Source organism: Paramacrobiotus metropolitanus, unplaced genomic scaffold, assembly GCF_019649055.1.
Source record: "Paramacrobiotus metropolitanus isolate TYO unplaced genomic scaffold, Prichtersi_v1.0 Parri_scaffold0000018, whole genome shotgun sequence".
NCBI lineage: Eukaryota > Metazoa > Tardigrada > Eutardigrada > Parachela > Macrobiotidae > Paramacrobiotus > Paramacrobiotus metropolitanus.
This window is the reverse complement of record NW_026570238.1, coordinates 18,294-38,064: the sequence shown is the minus strand read 5'-3', so window position 1 is coordinate 38,064 and position 19,771 is coordinate 18,294. Positions and strand designations below refer to the sequence as shown.

The window sequence follows — 19,771 nt, the reverse complement described above, 5'->3', positions numbered from 1 at the left end:
GCTGCATTCAGACGATCGAAATAGCGCTGCTCTGCTTCCAAACGGTGATCCTCGTCAATATTGGAAACCAACTCCTCGATATGCTGATTATACGCGTCCACGAGCGTAACAACGGCACCATGGTCTCCCGTTTCCCCCGGGACATAATCCAACGCAGTGAGAAACTCGACAGGATTGCGCACCACATTGATGCCGAAGTTCCGACGGAGTTCACACACAATTTGCCCGATGAGCCATCCTTGGCGGAAGTCCACACGCAGGTAACGTAACAATGCATAGTGTGCATCCTTTGACAAATCTAGAGTGTGAACAAAGCGGTTATATTTGTCCACCGTCATCTCCGATCCATTATGGTAAATCTTGCCGCGGAAACGCAATCGAGTGTCAGGATGGAGCTCCACATAATCGGCGTCCGGATTGTAGGGACAATTAATCAAACCAGATGGGGGAATGTAACTCTTTCCTCCACGAGCATAGTCATGCGGAGACGGACGAAGGCCACAATCCACCATGAGATGGGACCATTCAAATGTTGGTTCAGGCCATCCAACATGAGGATCGGGGTACATTGGCGGCTGAACATCGGCCAAGACATCTGCCAAAACCTGCACCGAATCCTCCGAGGAACTCGTAGTATCCTCATGCGTGAAGGAATGATGTGCTGGCATTTTCGGGCGATACATTATAGCGGTATGGAGTTATTTCAACCGTAAAATCAGTGTAGAGAAGGAACAAATTCACGCAAGATTGAGAGTGAATTAATGAATGCCACTGATCTTTACAGGTAAAAATCGCATTTGCGGCCAGCTAAAAGCAGCTTTCCACGCAGATGATATGCCGAAAGAGCAACGAACGCTACTACGTCACTGCGGACTGTCCAATGGCGAGTACACACCGTCAATCTGTACGTACAAACAGTTTGGGAATTTTCCAGGTAGTTTAATGCAGTAGAAAGTAAAAATTTCAATCCTTAGAGTTCAAAAATAAAATAAAAATAAAAATAAAATAAATGTACAAATTTACACGGCCGCTCGGCCTTTTAATCCAGATTACATAGGGTACAAATTCGGCAAAATTTCGCTAAATCCGACTTCATTTCAGGCCAGAAAAACCGAAGGTTTTTATATAAGTAATCATATGGCGAAATGGTACTGCCATACTTGTGAAGCAACCGACGGTGTACTGATTCAGCTAATATTTTACGCCATTGAAACGGTATCAGAATTTTAGGGATTCTTTTCTGGATATCCTCTCTTTCGCCGTAATGGCAGATAATGCCTTTTACTTTCAGAACTAGAGGGAGATGCCAGGCCGCGTATGCAGATTCCTCGAGAGTACAATCTCCATCAACAACGGCGTCCCACAACATCATGTCACTGCACTCCGTCTGGCGATACCTCCAGAATTCCTGCTTATCAAGAGCGTCATCGGATATTACGTCTTGTGGCCAGAACTGCTCAATTGGACGTGCCCAAGCCGGGACTGGGAGAGTTCTGTCTTCTATAACTGCAGCAGAAGTTTTTGTTGGCTGCGCCGGCCCAATCTCCATTGCGTTACAGGTAATTGGCGAAGTATCACAGGCCACCGGGGCAACTAGTTCAGATTGGCCCCCTCCCGGCTGGGATACATTCAGAATAGCCGGTTCTCTAACATTTGTGGCCATGCGCTTTTTAGCATCAGCCGACGGGTCTCTTTTGCGTTTTTTGTCGTTGCTCTGAATAATAAATCTCTCCACAGGTTTCACCACACGCCCGGAGCGGGTTTTAAGTAATGGAACCGCTTCCATCTGGTTATCCAGATATTCAGCGTACTCAGCATCAAGGCGCGACGATGCTGAATCAACGGATGGAATCACCGGCGGCGGCGCGGGCGCCTCAACTAACTCATCGGGGCATTCCTTCTCCACACAATCGAGCAACTTCGGTAAGTGCTCGTCTTGCAGAATAGTATCGACGTCGCGGAAATTATAAGGCTTTAAACGGCTGACATGTACAGTGTCAGTTTTAACATTTCCGCGCCGGTTACTTTTACTACATAATGCACCGGCCCTGACTGACGCACAATTTCCCATCCAGCAGTCCAACGGGGCATAAGGGATGGATTCTTCCCCACTTTCCGATGAAGTACGTATACCAAAACTTGATCTCCCGGTTTATACGATACATGTGAAATATTTGCATCGTAACGAATTTTGTCCTTAAGTTTATGGCGAAACTCTTCTGCATTCACCAAGTCCAAGGCCTCGCCAAGGCCACGCTGCATCTGCTGTACGTATACATGGGCGGGAATCACAAAATCCTCTTCAAACGGCAGGAAGTTATTTATCGGTAAGCGCATCTCGGTGCCGTGCATCATGAAGAATGGTGAGCGGCCCGTTCGTTCCACAACCTTACTGTTAAAGGCAGCACAAAGTGCTGGGAGGAATATATCCCAGTCGCTTTATATCTATATATCCCAGTCGCTTTATATTTAGCCCAATATATCCCAGTCGCTTTTGACGTGGGAAGGAGGATGTACCCACATCGTACGTCCAGATGCCTCTAAGATGTCCGCCTTTCACCTGTAAATACGAGCCGCCATGTTATTATCTAGTCATCTCTCTACCTGTGATTGGTCGTACGATAAATCCCTAGCAATGTATGCCGTGTACTTCTACTAGTCTATATAAGCTCGAGTGATGCCTAATATCGGGAGCGGTCAGGAATCAGTCTTTCGATTTCTGACATTCTTACTTCTCTGACTACTATGTGTCGAGGAAATACTTGTGAATTAGATTAAAGGGCAGTATGTTCTAAAGGCTACGACTGGCGTTCATAATCGACCTTTCGGATTATAGCGTAGTCAGCCGCAGTATACTCGCGTCACAATTGACTTTCACCTTGATCTGATCCTTGAATTACCCGAGACCAGAAGTGAGAAGTAAGGTATTCGTTTGTCTGTTCGTGTGGTTCGCAGGGCTCCTGATAGGGATTCCTGGTTCCTGTGTTCCGGTTCGTATCTTCATCGTTCCTCCAAGTTGTTTTCGCCATACCAGTTTGAGAGAAGAGTGCTCATACCGCTTAGCGTGGCTGGGAAGTGGTTACTCGACGTACCGATCTTGTAATACGACATGGCGCCCACCGATGGTTCGTAATTTTCTCGATGGTACAGCGAAAATTGAGGATGGAATTTTGATGGAGGTTTATGCGTGAAATTGCGCAGAAGTGGTTTGTAAAAAGGCGTTGAACCGAAAGGTGCGCCGAAGGGGGCAGAGCTTCCTCACCCAGGGTTATTATTTTGATTGCGAGCTTCCTCGCTGTAAGTTGGTGAGCTTCCTCACCGGGCAGAGCTTCCTCGCCCATTTTCAGTAAAATTTAATTTGAATTGATCGGACCGTAGAAAAAACAGTCAAAACCTTAAAGGTTGGCTGAGTGTGAATAAAAGTGCCATTTTTGGGTAATTTCCGGGTTGTCTGCGCAAAGCAGTAACCGCGGTAAATAAAGCGTAATTTGCAGTGTCAGTGTGCCTGGCCTGCAGATTGATCAGATAGCTAGCACCGAGTTATTGTCAGTGGCTTGGTGAGATAACAATCTTTGGTAGCTGAATAAAGGCAAGCCGCAAGCGGTAGCCAAAATCAGCAGCCAGAGATAGTTGTTAGTGGAAAAGGTAAACACCGGCAAACGGTGATTGACCTGTGAGTTAAATTACTGCAGCACGCAAAGTGCAGCAGAGTAATTTTTACGTAACGATCTCCAGCAGCTCGATAAAGGCAAGCCGCAAGCGGTAGCCGAAATCAGCAGCCAGAGATAGTTGTCTGTGGAAAAGGTAAACACCGGCAAACGGTGATTGACCTGTGGGTTAAATTACGGCAGCACGCAAAGTGCAGCAGAGTAATTTTTACGTAACGATCTCCAGCAGCTCGATAAAGGCAAGCCGCAAGCGGTAGCCAAAATCAGTAGCCAGAGATAGTTGACCGGATAAACGTAAACACAGACAGTCGGTGACTGACCTGTGTGGAAAATAGAAAATAAAATCACTGCAGCACGCAAAGTGCAGCGGTGATTTTAATAAATTAATACTACAGTTGAAACCTTAAAGGTCGACAGTAGTAATTAGTTAATACAGTACTGTGACACTGCATGTGTATAGTCATTCAAACCGCAAAGGTGAATCAGCTGTACATTCTGGCAGTAAAGCTTTGCAGTAACAGGAAGTTGCTGCAGTGATCAAAGAAGCATTCAAACCGCAAAGGTAAAATGCTTGCTTTGTGGAAATGAAGTTGTAATTAGTACTGTTGAAACCTTAAAGGTCGGCGGTAGTAATTAGAGAAATTTATACAGTGCTATGGCATTGTATGTGTATACTGTATAGCCATTCAAGCAAAGGGAATGAGCTGTACAATCTGGCAGTAAAGCCCTGCAGTAACGCAAAGTTGCTGCAGTGCAGTTTAAATTATCTTATCAATCCTTGATCGAAGCCTCAAAGGTTGGTCAATGATTTGGTAAGATGCGTGCTACTGTAGATCGCACAAACGGTTGTGTCTTCGGGATCAGCACCGGTAACCAGTCAAGTTCGTGGGGGAGGCGGTGAAATAATTATAAATAATATGCAGTCAAGTTCGCGGGGAGAGAACAGGCGTCTTCCCATCCGCCAATTAAAAGGAAAGAATTCGTCAGCCGTCACCGGCAAGTAGTTCAAGTACCTCGTCTTCGGCATCGGTTAGTCCTGTGCCCAACTCCGGCTCAGTCAAGTTCGTGGGGGGTGGCGTCGGTTTGATGAAGACCGTCTTCACCTGTACCCACAGAAAGTCTCCACTTCTCAGCAAATTATCTCAGTAATGATGATAATTTTAATAAAACGAGATCTGGTTTAATTTTTAAAGTTTAGAGTTTAAACGCAGTCATACGTTGTTCGAAAAAGGAAAATTCAGTGCTTTGATAGCGTGCAGTTTTCGCAACCGGAAATGCAGTGTGTAGTGTGACTGCCGTGCTGTGCGGTTGCACTGCGATTTTCGACTGTGTTGCATAGCACACTGAAATTTCGCATTTGTCTGTTTGTTGTGGTTTTGCGTTTCCTCTCGATTTTCTCCAAGTCTCCTGAATCCTGGATCTCACATCGCCACTTCACCATGGACCTCCGGATGCCAGCGCTTGACGATCACATACATTTACCGGATCAGGCGTATATCTCTTTGGCATCGGACGGACATGCGTGGATTGCGCGATGGAGATGGATGGATCAGGATGGCAGGGTGGTGCACGCATCGCACAATCACGGGATGGTACAGGATGGATGGCTTATATTGGCACGGCCAAGACTCGTTCGTGGGGGTGACGTGGGAAGGAGGATGTACCCACATCGTACGTCCAGATGCCTCTAAGATGTCCGCCTTTCACCTGTAAATACGAGCCGCCATGTTATTATCTAGTCATCTCTCTACCTGTGATTGGTCGTACGATAAATCCCTAGCGATGTATGCCGTGTACTTCTACTAGTCTATATAAGCTCGAGTGATGCCTAATATCGGGAGCGGTCAGGAATCAGTCTTTCGATTTCTGACATTCTTACTTCTCTGACTACTATGTGTCGAGGAAATACTTGTGAATTAGATTAAAGGGCAGTATGTTCTAAAGGCTACGACTGGCGTTCATAATCGACCTTTCGGATTATAGCGTAGTCAGCCGCAGTATACTCGCGTCACAATTGACTTTCACCTTGATCTGATCCTTGAATTACCCGAGACCAGAAGTGAGAAGTAAGGTATTCGTTTGTCTGTTCGTGTGGTTCGCAGGGCTCCTGATAGGGATTCCTGGTTCCTGTGTTCCGGTTCGTATCTTCATCGTTCCTCCAAGTTGTTTTCGCCATACCAGTTTGAGAGAGAAGAGTGCTCATACCGCTTAGCGTGGCTGGGAAGTGGTTACTCGACGTACCGATCTTGTAATACGACGGTCCAGGTCTGATTGTTCATGAAGGTACATGATATCTTACGGTTATAACAGTTTGGCGGTTCAGCCGAGCGCACGAACCCAAACTCATCACCGGAGGATTGCTCTGCATACTATTTAGAGCCAGCTGATGATGACCTTGATACTGATGACTTTCCAGCAAAGCTTTGTCTAAAAGAATCCGACGAAAAGCCGCTGTAAATTCCTCCACCTAAATGAATAAGTGCTAAGCACAGTTCATTATTAATGACAGCGGCTGTTATTATTGACGATTATTTAAAAGAATAATAATCAGTTTTGAATTTTACACAATTTATAATCAATTTATAGTCAATCAACAAAGAAAACTGGTGTCATCTGTATTACAATATCAATGTCTATTCGTAGGCCTTGCAAATTGCAAAATCTTATGTGGGTGGAGTCGATAGACTATACCTTGTCGCTCAGATAAACGAAGCATGTTGTCCTCAACGCAACCTGCGCAGACTTCAAGAAAACCACACTACCCGCGTTTGCAAAACCAGCGCCTTCAAAGAAATTTGCGGTGTTGTATACGAGTGACACGATGTCATGAACGTAATAGATAAGAACGCAAATTCCCATCAACCCATCCGTTTCTTCAACAATGATGCTCGTTGTCCGGTGATAACGGAGACACTCATTCAGTCGCACTAGTTTTCGCCCCGGTTTTTGTTCATTGCTGGTGGCCTTTAATTCTTCGGTTATTTGGGCAAAAGCAACGCCACACACCAAAGCGATAATCGCGGTGTACACCAATGCACACAGAATGCCAAGTTCAAAAAATTCCTCGGCAACTTCCATGATCGTTACAACAATACTAATCATCCGCTTGTCAACGGAAAAGGCACTGGCTATATTGGCTACTTTCTGGTTACCCATGCCACCGGCACCGACTGCTCTGTAAACGAATGCCGATTGTAAACTGACTACGAGAATGCATAAAGCGAAGGTTGAAGCACAGATGCGATTTTCGGTGTTTTTCTTAATGAACTGTCGGAATAATGGTTCCGATTGGCGGACCAACGCGGACATTTTACGGAAACGTCGGTTGACAATGTATGCAAGGAAAGGTACATCAATGTCCGTGAAGCATTGGCACGCAGAAGAGACCAGTTCGGCAACAGAGCCATTTTGATACTGGATTTTGTGGGCGATTGAAATTACGGCAAGAATAACGGAACTGGACCATAAAACAGCAGCCCAGGGGAGCCACAAAATAATTATAAAGCGGAGCGATTTTCGGCAGAAAGTGAGTTCGGTTGGACATGATACGGTAGTCAAACACAAGGCTACTTCTAAGAATTTGAACACCGACTGCAACATTTTGGCGAACGAAGGTAGCTTTAACAAGTTTGGCTACAAACTGTAGCGTTCATGGTTTGGAGAAAAATTTTCCACCAGTTCCAATTAAATGTGTGTCTTTGTACAAACAACAAATTGTCTGGATCATCATGTTTTTGTGTGCCGATCAAGGGTACCAGCGGTTTGCAGTAAATGCCCCTTTGGGATGGGACTGGAAAGCCAACGCTTTGCTAGTAATTACTAATGTCAGTAAAGCGTCTTTCATTTATTTTCAAGCAGGAAGTCATGCACAATTTAAAGGTCACCACGGGATCACATAGCAGTTCATAGTCAAGTTTTTCTAAATAATGCGGGGTAAATGGGGCAAAGATGAGGAATCTAACCAGGGCCCTACCAGAGGCCCCCCAGAAAAGTCCATATTTTGTTTGAAGACGGGGTATGTACTGGGAATACTTAGCAAGTATTTTCATCGGCAATGGTCCAGTTCGGCGTGGCCAAAAACAAATTTAAGTACATAATACAAACCCTTATATGTTGTCTATGCAACTACTTATTCCAGTAATCCTGGTGATACTAAGTGCCAGATCTATACTACGTGCGGCGCCCCATAGTTTTCAGATCTCAATAAGCAAACCATTTTTTCTAAAAACTGACACTACCAATAGATCGGCCTCGGTTAAGAAATGGCTCACATGGTTTTCGTTTCTAAATTTGTTCGGCCAGATTCGTGCCGGCACGATGCCCACTTTCAAGGTGACCTTGACACTTAAAAAAATTCTGCATGGATACAATACATAACACAGATTATTAGGCACACGCAATAAGCCAACATAAATTATAGTTTATTGTATTTATTTTCGTGCCACACCAAGCACAAAATTAATCGCAAGTCGAAATCTCGGGTTTCGATACGCGTATTGCCGTTATCTTGAGTACCCTGTGCTGGATAGCTGCTCATTTGGTTATCGTGCCGGCAGTCGTTACCGTTGCTTTTTCGAAATTATGATAGCATATATCTTAACCTTTGCAGGTGGTCAGGCCATCAGCCGACGTGTCATCGACAGAGTCAAATAACCAGCAGATAAAGTCAGAAAGCAGTGCGTTTTACTGCTAACGGTTTTAACAGGCAGCGTTTTAATCTGCTGGACACCTGCCGTTGCAATACTGCCTGTGCTGACCACAAATCAAGATCCCCTAGTCATGTTCTGGATTTTCACCATAAGTGAACTGCAGCCCGTAGTGGATCCCATAGTTTTCGCCTTATCCATGTCGGATCTTAGGCAATTAACCTTTCACCGCCCTCTAGGTTGAATCGTAAAACGGCGGTACAACACAGTGCTGAAAATGGCCAGTACTGTCTATGCATGTGACCGTCCAAAACGGACGTCAAAAACAAAATTACACCATCTTGCTGCCTCTCACCAGACACTTCAAATTTCTTCAAACCGCATCTGAAACTTTCGCTCTTTGCTGCAGCTTGACACCTAAAAGCATGAAAAGCTTATTTTACTTCCTCGGTTGCTTGGATTTCTCTTGACAGAATTCTGTACTCGTATAGTGTTTATATCATGTGTGATAAACAAAAATGAAATACGCCGAAATGAAAATGAAATATCGCGGACTTATATCTGCAACCCACATGCCATAGAAGAATAGATGCCACAGTACGTAGTTTTGTTTATTGTTCGGATAAAGCAATCTTCCATACGCGCCGATCAGGACTAGCACAGCAAGATGGTGTACTCTGTATAAGCACTAAAACTGTAGACATTCTGCGTTCATAAAGGTTTACTTGTCTAAGCATCGTAAAATACAACAATGTTAAAGCCATTCAGCCGAGCTCAATTTGCCCGTTGACAGTTACGATAAGGCAGAGGTAATAACAACATAAAGCAGGTTCTAAAGTAAAACCGATTAGTTTCAGATTATAAGCAATTTTATCGGCTTGTTTTCGTACGAGCGATAGCTCGCTGTTACAGCGGTTTACAAACACGTGTAATAAAACGCTTTACGATCGATATTAAAACAAACAGCTTTTAAAAGTATTTTATAAAGCTTGTGCTGAGCGGACGATCTCCGTGAGCTACATAAGAGTGTTAGAAACAAGCAGTTTATTAGTCTCCAATCGCGAACAGATTCTCATAACAGTCTCCAAAAACAGTCTTTATGATTGACAACTCCAATGCAGAAAGCGATGGGAGATATTCCAGAGCAGCTGCAAGGCATTCTCAGATATCTTAATGCAGAGAATGTAAACGCTGCTAGAACTATTTTGGGACTACTTCCGCGTCTTTTTGATTGCTCCTTTGAAAATAGAATCTTGACATGTTTGGAGATAGGTGCAATTTTGACGTCACTTACAGTGCCACAATATGGTTTGTACTCTTTATGCCTGCATAATACGTCCAGTTTTCGAGCTTTGAAGTTTTTTTTTCTTTCCGTTACAGTCCTTGCTGTTACTGTATTGCGGGCAGTTGCTGCCGCTCTTCTTGAACACAATGCGAAGGCATCGTGTGTTCAAGAAGAGGATTCTATCCAAAATGCGCTTCGCCGTCATGAATGTGGCAACCATGTTGATCGTTTAAAAGGTAAATTAAGTAAATGACGTAACGCTAATTTTATCGCAAACTATACAGATACTAAATTCAAAACTTTACAATGACTATAGCAGCACCATACAGGATGCAGCCAAAATAAAACCATCTCAATTTGCCTACTTTTAACCGGCTTAGTACTGTACTTTCACGCTGTCTTCACAAGCTCGAAATTTACGTTTTGAGGAGTGGCCAAGTAAGATTGACTGATTGAGAATATAGGATAGCAAGTGCCAAAAGTAACCAAATATATATCGCATCCATGTTTAAGCAGCACGGCCAGCGATCGGCAATTTGGTTTCTGTCAGTGCCGTTCCGAGATCTATTATTACCGAAATCGCTTGTTGAAGCATCTGTTTGTACAGTTACTAATTGTTGCATTACGCAAAACAGAAGCAGGCTAATTGTAAGCATGTCGCAGTAAAAGTGCTAATGCCCTACAAAATCAAAAGGTGGACAAGAGTAAATGAAAGGTTTCATTTTGCTTCTTACAGCTCTTATGGCAGATGTGGATTCTGTAATGACAAGATTAAAGACAGATACGAATGACGACAATCGGGATCCTCCTTCAGCCCAACAGATAGCAACCAATTACAACATTCTGACGAACGGACATCTGATGGCAAGCGCTGCTTTTTTCGGTAAAACTGTAGAAATTGTCAAATACACCTCAAAGGATATCGTCGAATTGAAAATCAACTTTGCAGATCGAGTGGGAACCATATGCTCAAAGGGGGAAGCTCCGGTGTACTTGGCTTTACTGAAAACGATTGCAGTAGTGGCAACTCATTACCTGCTTTTCGAAAACCTTCGGATCACTTTGATAGCAGCAGTACAAGGCTCTCCAGGCGTACGCGAGCAGACACTAGTCTGGAAGCGGCATTTAGCAGAAGCGCTCAACGGCATGGCCCTTGTTAACGAAGACAAAGTGCACTTTGCTGTCTGCTATATGACATCCGCGTCAAATACCATGCTGGAAAGATTTCGACAGGAGGTTGGCTGCAGTGCATTTCTTCAGAACAACGCCCCGCTGTTTACAAGGAAGGCAGTTATCGTATCCAGAGCGGGCGTAGACCTTGGAGATATTCTGCCCGATCCTTTTATACGTGAGAGACGATCCGCTTACGTTCAGGTAAGACGTGAATAAAGCCAGTTAGTCAACCGATACCCGATACGCTTCTACTTAACATTACTTTGTTTGATGAATACGTACCCGTAGTCCGTACACTGCGTTTCAACTTTGAGGTTACGATTCACTCGGCGCACTACCGTACTCTTTAAAGACTACACTCAATGATTACCTTTCGTGCAGTGCAATACCATATCCGCGCACAACATTTGGCTCGGTGCTCTACCATTCGGCCGCACCTTTATCTTCCGTGGGCAGCTTTTTTGGGATTGCGGGAAATTTACTTCCGTTGTTTATCTGTATTGTCTAGCAGCAAGCACAGCCAATATTTTTGCTTTACTGTATCAAAGGCAGTAATAAACTTGGTCGGAGTATAGTTAAGTACTTTCGATGCCCACACATCGGTCTTATAAGATTTATGGTGCCGAACGAAAGCAGAGCCTTAAAACATGATGCAGCGAGCAAAGGCTGTACAAAGGTGTCTGCAGACTACCTCGCAAATCCGTAAAGAAGATACTTTTCGGAGTGCTAACCTTATCTATTGATCTAAACTAATAAGCTGTTGTTTAATGTTCTAGAATGCTTCCATTCGCGCGGCTGGTGTTGTCGCAGTTATACTTGCACACGGTGTTGCCGGTGTCACGGCTCTGCTTAATTCAGAACCTGTAAGGACACTTTGGCGGATAAGATTAGCTGAAAATGGAAGTTCCAGATTATATCGTTGTTGTCCCAATGGACTGCTGGCATTTGGTATCCCGCACATTATTGAATTAGAGAGGCTCAATGGGCAATTTGTCTTTATAAAGCTGATTGACGGTTCTACGTTAATTTTGGATAAGCTTACCAACGCGTTTATCACCAAGAATTTTAGCGCCAAAAGACAAGGAAATCAGATTATTCCGGGCGACGACGGACATTGGCTTATACAAGAAGTCTGGTAGCTTGTGTATAATTAAAAACTGAATGTGTTCTTATTTTCCTACTGCTACAAGCTGAAGAGTTAAATTTGTTGGGCAGCAACGCAAAACAAAACACAAAACTATCACAAAAGTTTAGAGTTCAAATACTCGCACTTCATTTCCGTTCGGTTCGCAAGTATATTAAATTAAGTATTTAACGTGGTGCGAGCCTTGCGAGGAACGGAAAGACTAAACATCTTATGCGAATCAGCCTGTGCCAGTCTAGCGAGGAAGAGCTATACAAATATCCTTATCCGGTGTTCCAATGCTCTCCAGAAACTTGAATACCAACCGGATTTACGAATTGACTACCGCTAAACTTACTTGTGACTTGCACAACAGGAGATTCTAGCGCGTGACTTCCGGTAATAGTGTCAGACATCTGCGCTATAATTAACGCTTTGTCAATATTCAATAATCGCATGCTCTGACTTCTGGTTAACCATATGTAGAATTGCGGTAAAACGCCTGCGAAGCAGGAGCAGTGTGGATCTCCTATCTCTGTATCTGTACTGCTATCCAGCAAGACAGTACGCCTTACGCCAGTCTTAGCAGAACTGCAGCCTCTTCAGTACTAAAGGGTTTCTGGTGAACTGATTGGTGTAAAAATTCAAATTTTCTTTTGTAACGGTGAGTGTATTCTGCCGCACTTTCCCGGTTCACAGCGATCATGAGCGGTATGACTAATAACAGCTCAATAATAACTCCATGACGGTACTACCGCCAGCTGCGCCACGTGCAGTAACTGTGAGAACGTCGGGAATTTCGAGGATACAATTGTGGATTTGGAGCCGCGTGGAGGATCGCTTAGGCTCGCACCGAGGACGTAGCGAAAGCTGCAAGGGGGGTGTGAGGAGAGGTAGCACGACAACTCTATGACCTTCATCTCGCTGCCCGACAATTTGCTGACCGACTTGTTGCTGACTATCACAACTTGCTGACCGACAAATCGTTGACCGACACTTCCCTTTTCTACAAACTTGCTGACCGACATCTTGCTGAAACCAATTTGCTGAACGACAACTTACTTGTCGGTCAGCGAAATGTCGGTAATCGACAACTCGCTGACCGACAACTTGTAAAAAACGAAAACTTGCTGACCGACAATTTGCTGACCTGTTCAACGCACATAAGCAAAATTTACGCGAAAATTAAAATCTACGTTTATTTCATGAAAAAGAAGCACTACAGTGACATTTATAACTGAAATCTGTTGTTTGTTGTTGTTGTCTTAGTTAATAATAATTATTTATTAATAGTTTTTATATATATATATTATATTTATAATTACACCGGTGGTATTCGGTCTGCGGCGTAAGTATCTGTATCACCATCAAAACTCAAAATTTATACTTGTATCGTTAGTGGTAAAGTGTTTCTGCACAGCGAGAACGGATTTCGTTACTGCATATGCGCACAATACCATCCTGCTGTTTGCACAACCTGGAAACAAATATCTGCCAGTAACAGTATTGTTCATTGCATTTGTACTTGTAGCATCTTTGTAGCCTTTTATTCGAAATGGTGTTTTTGTTTATTTGTTTATCACAATGATTCGATGGATAACAAAATAAACTGGTGGTCAGCGAGTTGTCGGTATTTCCACGAATCGTCGGTCAGCAAAATGTCGGCCAACAAATTAGTATGTAAGCAAATTGTCGGGTAAACATTTTGTCAGTCAACAAAATGTCGTCAGCAAATCGTCGGTGTCAGCAAACTGTCGTTCAGCAAAATGTCGGTCAGCGATTCGTTGTTTCAACAAACTGTCGGGTCAACATTTTGTCGGTCAGCAAATAGTCGTCAGCAAGTTGTCGGTCAGCAAGATGTCGGTCAGCGAGTTGTCGGTGCGCCGTGAGGAGAGAAGCGGCTCATATACAGCGACAAAGTCTTTCAAGGATTTTCAACACTTTGCGCCGTGGTGCAGTGGCACTGCCTACGCGGATCTAACGACGTAGCCGGGGTTCGATTCCCCAATCGGCGCATTTTTCGGCCGTTTCTCGGTTTCCCTCGGATGGCGCCTGCTGAGACGCGTATATGAACATTATTTACCTACCTGATGCACCGAACTTAGGTAATCTAAAACCTTTTATGCGAGTCATAATGCGACTCAGCCTCTTGCGAGACAGGATTATAAATTACATCACTCCTAGTGTTCTAATGCTGTCCAGAATCTTGAGACGCAAACGGATTTACGAATTAATTACCGCCAGACGCACGTAGGACTTGCAAAACAGCAGGTTACAAGCGCATGACTTCCGGTAGCACCACCAGACATCCGCTCTATGATTAACGATTTTCTGTCAATACTTAATAACCTCCCAATCGGACTTTCTGATTAACTGGAGTGGCGGTAAAAACCCTTGCCAGCCGCGAAGCCGAAGCAGTACCGATCTTATACTGCTATCCTGCAAAAAAGGTACTGTACATTATATATAAATCTTGAAAACAGCACCGCGATGTCGTCATTCGTGTCACGACTGGGGTGGAATCGTAAACTGGTGCATATGAATGTAAAGCCATTTAAATTTTTAAATTTGCGGCTAGTATATTTTGCCATACCTTTTGCGATCCAGCGCAATCATGAATGCTCTGACTAACAACAGCTCATCTACCAACTACTCGAGTGACGTTTGTAGGGCTGCCGCCAATCCGGTGACCTGGTCACTTAACGCCATCGTATCGCTCACACTGTCTGCTTCCATCTTTGCACTAAACGGAGTTGTGCTGGCATTTTATCTTGGTAACTGGCGCTTGCTTAAAGACTTCCATGTCTACGTTTTCGCACTCTTATTCGCTAATTTTCTGTATCCAGTGTGTTATGGACCGACTGATGTGATCAATAACATATTCGCGGTCTGGTGCTGGGGTTCGCGCTGGTGTACGTTTTATAATTACGCCAGTAACGCCATTCCTTTCATGGCAATTTGTCTACATGTAGCCATCGCCATTAGCCGATTCTGTGCAATGATATTTCCCACTCAGTACCGTCAACGCCACACTACGCGTGTCGCTGTAGCGGTGTATGGCATCTGCTGGACTGCCGCTCATTTGCTTGTCGTCCCGGTTGTGCTTGTAGATGCGTTGATCTACAGGAAACCGGAAACCCTAGCCGGATGCGTTATAAATTTTTCGCTGGCGCCGGCTCAGCAAGCTTGGCTATACTTTGCCCAAGCTATTAGTTTCGCTATGCTGGTCGTTGTGCTGGCCCAGTATCCCGTAGTTCTCTACATAAGGCGCAAGCGCTTACGTAAGCTGGGACAGATGCGGCATGACGATTCTCAAAAGACCGGTAAATAATTTGCACACTTCGATCACTAAGCAGAAGCAGCTTGCCAGAGAACCATAATTCTTTATAGGCGAACATACGCAGCCGGCGGATTCATCATTGACTCAACGAAAGAAACAACAGAGAAAGGCAGAAAGCAGTGCCTTCCTCTTGCTAACAATATTGACCACCAGCGTTCTAACTTGCTGGACACCATCCGTCCTTGTGTTTCCCTTCTATACCATTTCGGAAGACCCTGTCGTCATGTTCTGGATTTATACGTTGTACGAGTTACAGCCAGTGATTGATCCCATAATCTTCGCTCTATCATTGCCAGATCTTCGTCGGATAATATTTCGGCGACGTCACTGATGGCAAGACCCTTCAGTTTTCTTTTTGTCGAACCAAGGGCCGGTCAACAATATCTTAGTGAGAATTTTTTTAAGTGACATAACAATAAAATCCTGCTCGTATTGCTTTTGCGTATATTTCACACCGATTCTTAGTCGTGAGCCAGTTGTTTTGGTAGCAAAGAAAAGAAAATCAATTATATAGTGTTATTCGGATCCGGGGCTTTGTGGGAATAACCAATATTTTCTTAAATGATTTAACAACTATTGTTATTTGGGCTCTTATCAGGATTTCAGCGGACGCCCAGCCACGCAATATTACAACCTTTCGACGATGCTGTTAGAAAATCTCAACTTGAATTATCAACTTGTGCCTGGAGAAGCATCTGGCTGTGTGTACCGTAGACTGAAATGACAGAAGGTCCTCTATCCAGCTGTGATCAAGACTATTAAAATAAACAAATCACATGATACAAGAGATGAATTAATAAATGCATGCTCTGGCTTGCGCTCATCGCTGATTAAAATTTGCTTTGTTATCTGTGATGAAATAACGTACAAATATCCATCTGCCGAATGACAAAATGTTGTGTAGCCTTCTTGGTGCGTGTTGTCTTTCCCTTATCTTATTATTTTATCTATCTAAAGGTTTTTTGTAACTGTGGATTAATGTGCCCGTGCTTGCGCTATTATTATTTTGATGGCTATTGTCTATTAAAGCAGTCCTTAAATGATTGTGCACGCTGATGCTGTAAGGGACGGGACCTGTTTCTTTACGTCGATTCCTCTCCTCTGCTGCATATAAATACTCGTTGCCATTAGTTGAATGTGAAAAATCTTCGTGAAAAGATTTATTACCGATTGTGTCCTATTCTGATAAGAAATTTACAAGCATGCGTGGTGATAGTATGATTTTTACGTATGGGCAGTCCCGGATTCCCGGGAATCCTGCTGGACGCAGCAAAACGCGGTACACCCCGTTTACGGGAAGAATCGGCACGTGCAGGGAATGTGACTTAATTTGTCGTTCTTAGAGAGCTTTCTTTGATCCCTTGTTTTTCATTCAAAGCTCTGTCCAATGCTTGAATATAAATATTGGTCATGGATAGCCATTGATTCCTGCTTCGCCGTGAACATTGCAGTTATACAGAGGCATTGACTGAACTCTTCCTTCCCTGATAATTTCACTTTACTGATAATAAGCTTTCGCTGATAATTTACAAAGTATAAAGGATAAACGGCCCAGTTGTGTAAAATAAGTATTGATTCACTGCTGCACTGTACACTAGGCTCAGGGATTTCTTGATAAGCAGGCTGGAGCTGTATTAATATATCTTAATGTTACGATAGTATGAATGATATGCCCTTAAGCAGATCCTTGTTTACAGTGAAAGTTCTTACATCATGCATTTCCCCAAACCGCCTTAAGCGTCAGAAGTGTAGAACGCTAGAAGCGTAATCACATGCATGCATTGTCATTCTTCTGTTTACCGTTTGGTATATAAGTCCACCACTTTCACTGGTGCTAAGAACCATTCTACCGCTGAGCAATACATGGAATAAAGGCTTACGCAAACCACCATGTATCAACTTGGTGGCTCCAGGTGCTCGCTATACATTCTACCTGTATAGCACGAACCTACCTACAACATCTGCAACATCTACAGCTCACACGACCTTTTGGTCTACGCTATACACGCTACCCGTATAGCTCAACAGTATCACCTACATCTATGCACCTCTGTCTTGACCTTTCGGTAACTCCAAACCGCTATGGTTAAGCTCCATGTTTCCGCTCGTCAAAACCAAAAGACGAAACGACGACCGCACCATTATTGAGGAATCTCCTGAACATAAACGTCTCTCTCGTGACCCCGACAACGTCCCTGTTCCTCCCTCACCTCCTTCCGATCCAGTCGCCACACAACCCTCAACACGGTCTCGTGTCCAACTTCCTACACTTACTCTACAGGAACAATACGCCAATTTAGAACAAGCCAATCGTCCCCATAAAGACGTAGCCGTACCAGTGGATCAACCCGAGCTACCAACGGTTCCAACCAATACCGACCAGAATCCCGCTATCCTGGAAGTCGACAACGATTCGCTACTGCAACCAGCCATTGAGAACTTACCGCCAGCTCCTCCCGACAAGCAGCAAACCCTAGAAACCAATGCAAGTAACGGTTCCGCAATGTCTAACGCCGATGATCCCACAGGATCAGTTCCAACAAAAGAACTACCGCAATTTTCCAACGACGAAGACGAAGACTTTGAAGACTGGCTCCTTTAATTCGAGATGTGCGCCAAGCAGCATCAGTGGTCCAACGAAGACGCCCTTCACAACCTTTACCGGTGCTTCAATGGAACAGCCTTGCGAATCTACAACACCATTCCAGCTACCACCAACACATGGCAGTTGATGAGGAAAGCCCTAAGAGAAGCCTTCGCGAAGCAGATATACGACTACGATCTGGCGAAAGACACGAAAAAGTCCCTGACGTACGCCGGAAATCCCAATGAATACTACTCCAACGTAATGCGCTACCTCAATTCCATTAGCGAACAACCCAGTCAAAGAGAAATTGTCAACAAACTCTTTGATGGCCTTCCAGCTAACATAAAATCCGGTTTTGTACAGAAAATGCCTACTACACCTACAGAATTCCTTGGACAACTCAAAACTGTTGCTCGTGAGAAAGAGTATGAAGCGAGCAACACCCGCAAGGAAGTTGCCGAGTACATCAAGAATCCGGTTGTCGCCGCTTTGTTCACCAGTACCTTTGAAGGTAAGAATGAGTCAAAACTTGACGATCGAATGGCTGCCATAGAACGTCAATTCTCGCAAATGAACTTTGGCCGGAGCGACAGTCGTGGCTACCAGACGTACAACAGAGGGTTCTATCATCGAAATCAACGGGAAGAGGATACGGAGGACGAGGAGGAAATCGTTTCAATGGAAATCGACGTAAGTTCTGCAGTTTTGCAAATACATTGGCCATACTTTCGAAGAATGCCGCAACCGTCAAAATGCTAAACGAGCAATCCAACCAGCAATGGCCTCCCGCGCTCAGATCACTGAACTTCCGCAGAATAGTTTAAACTTCTAGCCGCAGCTTCCACGGCTCATGAAGTTGACGGCAACACACCGCTTATTCCCTATGCAGCTTCGCAACCGGTGCCTTAGCATTTACGCTCGCAAACAATAATGAGCCTACTACTGTCATTTTGGATACCGGATCAGGAGTATCTCTCATCAACGATAAGTTCGCCTTCAAGCAGAAATTCGAGCAATTCCAATGGAGTGGACCGTCTCGCAACAGTGAACAATAGCATCATACAGCCGGCAAATGCATGTAAGCTTCAACTAAAAATTCTTAGCCATTCAGCAACTGTTACGTTCGGAATCGTTAAAGATTTTCCTTTTCAAATCCTATTGGGCAACGATTTTCTTAGTCAGTCACCTTTCCTGGTCAGTTTCGCAAAGAAATTGTTAATTAACCCGAAAACCTGGGAAACTCTTCCAGTCGACTGTGTGCGTCCACCGACGTCCTACACCGTCATTCCAGGATCCGTGCCGATTACGGAAGATTCAAGACAAACAAAATGCGCGCAAAACTACACCAATCCCGTTTGTCCTGAGTCCAACGTCTTTAGCACGGATACCATGGAAAGCCAGAGGATCCAGAAGACTGCAGCTTCTCTGTGCGCGCGGCCCCAGGTAATGAGCGTTCCACAGAAACCCCTTCGCCGCCTCTCGATAGCGCTAGTGGAACACGTCCGGACCCGAACATAAAGAAATCGAATGTTATGATAAGTCCCACTGACTTACTCAAGGAAGCTTCCGAAAATCCAGGAACCGAAGTCCCAATAGACGAATTCGCCAAGCAGTTCAATTTTGGTGACATGAACACTGCTCAGAAAGATGCCATGCAGAAGCTACTCTACAAATACCGCGTTCTGTTCCTTCGAAGACAAAGAAAGTTGGAAGAACGAATAAGATCCAACACAGCATCGACACAGGAACACACCCTCCGATACGCGAACAATTACGACGCCACGCCCCATGGCAGCGAGACTTCATTAACAAACAGATAAAAGAATGGCTTGAAGAAGGTATCATTTCTCCATGTAACTCGGATTGGGCATGCAACATAGTCCTTGTGCCGAAGAAACCACAGGACCTCCGTCTCTGTATTGACTACAGACCAGTCAATGACATTACAA

The 19,771-nt window shown here is 44.3% G+C and overlaps 1 protein-coding gene and 3 long non-coding RNA genes across 4 annotated transcripts; 2 read left to right on the top strand and 2 right to left on the bottom strand.

Moving 5' to 3' along the window:
* The first annotated feature begins 427 nt into the window (after window positions 1–427).
* LOC129585953 (uncharacterized) lies at window positions 428–1,483 on the top strand. The gene is made up of 3 exons (XR_008690085.1): window positions 428–690; window positions 785–904; window positions 1,292–1,483. It is a non-coding gene; the product is annotated as an uncharacterized LOC129585953 (long non-coding RNA).
* Window positions 1,484–4,736: 3,253 nt separating this feature from the next.
* LOC129585878 (uncharacterized) lies at window positions 4,737–5,998 on the bottom strand. The gene is made up of 3 exons (XR_008690073.1): window positions 5,694–5,998; window positions 4,886–5,375; window positions 4,737–4,771 (listed from the first exon to the last, which is right to left on the bottom strand). It is a non-coding gene; the product is annotated as an uncharacterized LOC129585878 (long non-coding RNA).
* A 21-nt stretch (window positions 5,999–6,019) lies between these two features.
* Window positions 6,020–9,024, bottom strand: LOC129585879 (uncharacterized). Its single transcript, XR_008690074.1, has 4 exons — window positions 8,887–9,024; window positions 8,670–8,731; window positions 6,360–6,843; window positions 6,020–6,135 (listed from the first exon to the last, which is right to left on the bottom strand). It is a non-coding gene; the product is annotated as an uncharacterized LOC129585879 (long non-coding RNA).
* Window positions 9,025–9,281: 257 nt separating this feature from the next.
* On the top strand, window positions 9,282–11,997 carry LOC129585896 (uncharacterized). The gene is made up of 5 exons (XM_055478800.1): window positions 9,282–9,622; window positions 9,695–9,835; window positions 10,336–10,482; window positions 10,549–10,973; window positions 11,549–11,997. Exons 1-5 carry the CDS (start codon window positions 9,430–9,432, stop codon window positions 11,909–11,911), a joined length of 1,269 nt encoding a protein of 422 aa, XP_055334775.1. The 5' UTR covers window positions 9,282–9,429; the 3' UTR covers window positions 11,912–11,997.
* Window positions 11,998–19,771: the final 7,774 nt, after the last annotated feature.